Here is a 5,515-nt window from a genome sequence, read left to right as displayed (position 1 = left end):
CACCAACACTCAGCTACTCAACAAAACATCAAGACCTTGAGTAGCCTACTTGTTGATGTGACTGGCCACGCAAAATTAGGACTAGACAAGAACGAAAGCAAACTGTAGTTCTCCAGGACTAGGACTGGTGACCACTGCTGTACTATGCATTATGTGTACTTTGGTAATGTACAGGGTTTTGTGGAAGAGTTTTGAGAACATGTAAAGGATACAGAGGAGGCCCTGGGTGCAGTTGAACATAGACACACCAGAGAAGAAGCCAGCCAGCTCTATAGCAAACAGACCCATGGTGACTGACAACGCTACCACCAACCTAGAAGAGAGAGACAGAGAAAGATAGAGAGGAGAGAAAGATAGAGGAGAGAAAGATATATATATATATATATATAGAGAGAGAGAGTGTGTAAGACAAGTGATTTATTAAAACCTATAGCAATTCTTTTTGGATAGACTGTGTGGGTGCAGGGTTAGGAGTCCTGTCCTGGGTGAAAGATGCTTACTTGGTGTCCTCCTTGTCGTATTGGTCCTGTGTGAAATCCAAAGGCAGGCAAGCTTCAACATTGTTCTCCTGTGGGACAATGAGTATGATTACTTCAGAGATAGATCTACACAGTATCACTAGATTCTGAGCACGGTTGAGACACAATATATTATAGACGAGCATGTTGATGATGTCGTGAACAACAACAGGTGTCTTCTAGATGCCAGATACAGACATGAGCCATGTCACACACAGAGGATATGGTTTGTCCAGAACCTTGCCAGTACTCAGAACTCGTGAACATACCCGTGACCAGAAAATGGTGATGACGATGACGAGGTGAGCAGTGAGAGTCAGGAATCGAGCCGGGACCAGGCTGCTGACTGCAGACATTGCTCCAGCAAAGATGTGCCTGTATGGGTACTATGGTACCTAGAATAAAGAGGCGGAATAGGGAAACGTTGACAAGTAACGTTAATATTGCCAATAGAAACAACAAKATCCGTGTGTTGACTTGAGCCTGCTACAATGCAACACAATATTGGCTGTAAATGTTAGCTAGACTACTAACGTTAACGTTAAGACTACACAAATGAATATTAACAGCACTTTATTTACAATGTGTAGACTAAGTAACGTTACTATTTGCAAATGTATAAGCTAATTTATCCGCACACTCACCTTGATAGTGCTAACTTAGCTAGCTAATGTACCCAATACAGGACATACGACGTTCAACTCGTTAGTCAATATTTGAAGCCATAAACTAGCCACATTTGATGATTTATTTACCATTAATTGAAACAATTGTGTCTAGGACTAGAAACAACAGACGCTTCAGCTGCAGGCATGGCTTAGCTCGTTGCTACAACAACTTACATCTGGGGTGCGTTCAAGAACATCGGGTTCCGTTAACGATTTAGGACGGAAACAGACGAGTTGAGGATGAGGAACGCTTCTTCGTGAACGTGTCATTTTAGTAGCGTTTTATAATCTCACATCGTCATCTAGTGGCAAGAATAAAATCCAATGTTATTGGTCACATACACATATTTAGCAGATGTTATTTCGGGTGTAGCGAAGGTCTCCCACTCAGAAGTATGAGATGGGGAGGGAGGCGGGGGTAGGTTGACCTCAGGTCTCCCCACTGGAAGCCGGAGGTAGGGGGAGCTGGGGAATCTATGAAATAGCGCACCTCTAACTTTGTACAGTACTAATGCAATTAGTAAAATCATTCACACTACGAAATGCTACCAAATAAACCACAATTCATTCATAATACTGTGAATACTATATAGTATCACAGACATATTGTTGCATTTTTTTCTGGTGTGTGCGAAATTGTTAAGAATAAAATAAAACCAGTCTGCACACCACCAAGGTAAATTGGTTTAGTCTTGACTCTTGGTTGACAGTGTTGGGGGATGGGTAATGTATTGATGCTCGAGTGACAAATCAACCCAAATGTGTTTCTATTTGTCTTTGTAACTTATTTTTGTTATTTATGAGTCTTATTTTTGTATATATTTGTATATTTGTATAGTTTTAAATGTTATGTTTATTTATTTGTGTTGTTCCAAATGTCAGAATAAAAATTACAGTTAGTGCAGAATGGTGCTTTTGGAGGGMGGGGGGGGGGMTCGCCCAGGGAGCCATACAAGCTAGAACCGCCACTGCACACGCACACACACACAGATAGCGGGAGAGAGAGAGCATTTGAACCTGTTTCACTCAGCAGAAATCACCACGCACGCTCTATCCCCCACTATTGAACATTACCTTATCAGCGCGAGCCCAGTGGAAAGGGACAGAAGTCAACGCTGCGCACTCCAGACCATATACATCCGGTCAGACTATTGTGCGACAGCCTATACCTAGGCTACATATGGTTGATTGACCAAACTTTTAACATTTTTCTTTATTCACCCTAGGACAACATATTTGAATATATTACTAGGCCTAGGCTACGATTGTGAATTTGACAGACGCATCAACATTCGCAACATCAACATGACAGACGCATCTACATTCAACATCAACACCGCGTTTTGATCCTAAAGGATGGCTGAAGCAGAACTACAGGCGTTTACGTCTATGATGGACGCACTCGTTCAAATCAGCGTAAGTGTGGTGATGGTTAATTAGACCTATTTGTTTACCATAAATGTGATGTGGAGACTGGAGCCTATTTTGTTATTCTGTAAGCCACCAGACCGAGGCTATAGCAAACATAAATGTGGTAAGGTTACCTGTATTTCAACTCGCCGTTCAGAGAGAAATGCCTCAGCTAAGCTATATATATATAATGTTATTAATATTGCATAATGTTTTTAGTTAAACTGTGTTTTCAGCACGCCACGTAGGCTAGCCTACATAAGATATAGAGGCCTTCACATCCGTTTTGGTATCAACATTTCATCATCCTTCATACATTATTCTTAGGCTATATTTTTCTTCAATGTGAAATGGTCTGCTTTTGTTCTTAGATTGACTAAAATTGAACCAGACATTCATCAATAAGTCTGAGCTATAAATTAGAAATGGGTGYTATTTGGCTCCAACACTTTGGCTTGACGCCAGCGGCTGGTCACTATCGGCTGGTTATTGACACACCTAACTATGAGGTAAAGGGTGAAAGGAGGATTAAATGGATAGCCAATATATATATTTTTGAAGCCTATCGGTCGAATGCGTACCCCCGCGTGCACAGACAAAAACAAGGGGTCCGATGATGTGATTTGCTATCTCGCAAKACGGTGAGCAGGGAACGGATGATATGTTTGTCGCCATAGAAACGCTATTCAGGGAGCGCCAGCACGCGGCGGCGGTCCTGGCTCTCGCGCAACATAGGTGCAGAAAGGACCCGCTGACACCGACTATTCTGCCGAGCCAGGGAAAGAAAAAACATTGATAGAGGAGAGAGAGAGGTGTAGTCATTCTTATCGAAGCCTAGTCGATGTGAATGCTATTTTCCCGGTAGCCAGTAGCCTTGGCCTATCATGAATCCCATTGAAATGTCCATAGCCGGCCTAGGGAAGGTGAAGTCGGCTAGGCCTTGCCCGGTAATATAGCCTATTTTGTGCGTTGAAATCCAATTTAATGTAATTAATTGTTCCCATAAAATTAATCTCTTCTCACCATCATGGTGGCTTGTGTTAACTGAACTGAGGAAGGTTAGAAGCAACTAGTCCTACAACAAAGCTATAGATAGAAGGATCTATTACTCCTCTATACTGGGTTTACATCATGCTGTTGGCCAGACAGCTGGACTGAAGTGATTAGACTCATATTTAAGGAGACTGGCTGTAGCGCCTTAGTCAGCCCTGGCCTGGGTATTTATACACACACACACCTGCTTTCTCCTTTCATGTGTCCAACATAAATTCTAAACCAGGAATGGTTAAATAATGTAAGATGCTGTTTCTCTCTCCCTCTCTCTCATCTCGTTCTCTCTCTCTCTCCTCTATTTAGAGCAGTTAAGTTATTCCTCTGCCTCATTCTCACTCCTGTTTTCACTTCCCCCTCTTTCCCCTCACACCCTCTCCCCTGCTCACTCACCCTTTATTTGCTTCRCCCCTCCCTGCTCCTCTAACTCCTCTCCCCGTCTCTCTTCTATCTCCAACCCCTTATCCCCCCTCCCTCTCTCGTCCTCCAGTCTAACATGAAGAGTATGGAGCGGGAGCTGCATTGCCCGGTGTGTACTGAGATGGTGAAGCAGCCCATCATCCTGCCGTGCCAGCACAGTGTGTGTCTYCTGTGTGCTGCTGAGGTGTTAATCCAGAGAGGATACCCTCCCCCAGACCTCCCCCCAGAGCCCAACTCCCCGGCTGCCTCCCCCAACACACGCTCCCCGCGCGGGGCACGCAGACCCCCGCCCAAGACCACCGACCGCCTGGACCGCGTCCTCAGACCAGGTGGGTTAACGTGTGTGTGAATGCTGATGTCGATCTCACTTGTGTGCCAGTGCCTGCAGATGAGAGTGACATCATCATCAGATCAGCATCTGACTTTGTTTTACTGGCCAATGAAGATGGTTCATACCAGAGCCATATATATACTGTATATACACTACCATTCAAAAGTTTGGGGTCACTTAGAAATGTCCTTGTTTTTGAAAGAAAAGCACGTTTTTTGTCCATTACAATAACATCAAATTGATCAGAAATAGAGTGTAGACATTGTTAATGTTTTAAATGACTATTGTAGCTGGAATCGGCAGATTTTTTATGGAATATCTACATAGGCGTACAGAGGCCTATTATCGGCAACCATCACTCCTGTGTTTCAATAGCACGTTGTGTTAGCTAATCCAAGTTTATCCTTTTAAAAGGCTAATTGATCATTAGAAAACCCTTTTGCAATTATGTTAGCACAGCTAAAAACTGTTGTCCTGATTAAATATACAATAAAACTGACCTTCTTTAGACTAGTTGAGTATCTGGAGAATCAGCATTTGTGGGTTCGATTACAGGCTCAAAATGTCCAGAAACAAAGAACCTTCTGAAACTCGTCAAGTCTATTCTTGTTCTGAGAATAGACTTGACGAGTGCACAACTGAGCAAGATGACAAGTACATTAGAGTGTCCAGTTTGAGAAACAGACACCTCACAAGTCCTCAACTGGCAGCTTCATTAAATAGTACACGCAAAACACCAGTCTCAARGTCAATAGTGAAGAGGCGACTCCGGGATGCTGGCCATCTAGGCGGAGTTGCAAAAAAAAGCCATATCTCAGACTGGCCAATAAAAATAAAAGATTAAGATGGGCAAAAGAGCACAGACACTGGACAGAGGAACTCTGCCTAGAAGGCAGCATGAATACCACCTCTACRGTGTCAAAACACAACTGATTGGCTCAAACACATTAAGAAGGAAATAAATTCCACACATTAACTTTTAATAAAGCACACCTGTTAATTGAAATGCATTCCAGGTGACTACCTCATGAAGCTGGTTGAGAGAATGCTAAGAGTGTGCAAAGCTGTCATCAAGGCTAAGGGTGGCTACTTTGAAGAATCTCAAATATTAAATATAT

General features: G+C 43.0%; 2 protein-coding genes across 4 annotated transcripts in view; one reads left to right on the top strand and one right to left on the bottom strand.

The window, feature by feature from the left end:
* The window catches only part of LOC112079523 (transmembrane protein 107), a 5,616-nt gene extending 4,068 nt beyond the window's left edge, over positions 1 to 1,548 (bottom strand). Inside the window, exons 1-4 of one of the 3 annotated variants that reach the window (XM_024145455.2) lie at positions 1,361 to 1,548; positions 788 to 913; positions 501 to 568; positions 213 to 313 (exon numbers count right to left, since the gene is read on the bottom strand). In XM_024145455.2, coding sequence (XP_024001223.1) covers positions 213 to 313; positions 501 to 568; positions 788 to 874 — 256 coding nt within the window. In that variant the 5' untranslated portion in view covers positions 875 to 913; positions 1,361 to 1,548. Of the gene's footprint in view, positions 1 to 212; positions 314 to 500; positions 569 to 787; positions 914 to 1,162 lie in introns of all 3 variants that reach the window. The other 2 variants (XM_024145456.2, XM_024145454.2) reach the window with 2 other exon arrangements.
* A 649-nt stretch (positions 1,549 to 2,197) lies between these two features.
* Positions 2,198 to 4,395, top strand: LOC112079524 (tripartite motif-containing protein 46-like; the record flags this gene model as incomplete). Its single annotated transcript, XM_024145457.2, has 2 exons — positions 2,198 to 2,602; positions 4,137 to 4,395. Coding segments are annotated over exons 1-2 (319 nt in total), but the record flags the coding sequence as incomplete, so codon positions are not given.
* Positions 4,396 to 5,515: the final 1,120 nt, after the last annotated feature.

This window comes from Salvelinus sp. IW2-2015, unplaced genomic scaffold, assembly GCF_002910315.2.
Source record: "Salvelinus sp. IW2-2015 unplaced genomic scaffold, ASM291031v2 Un_scaffold8328, whole genome shotgun sequence".
NCBI lineage: Eukaryota > Metazoa > Chordata > Actinopteri > Salmoniformes > Salmonidae > Salvelinus > Salvelinus sp. IW2-2015.
Note: the sequence above shows the minus strand (reverse complement) of the source record. Positions and strands in the feature narration are given on the sequence as shown.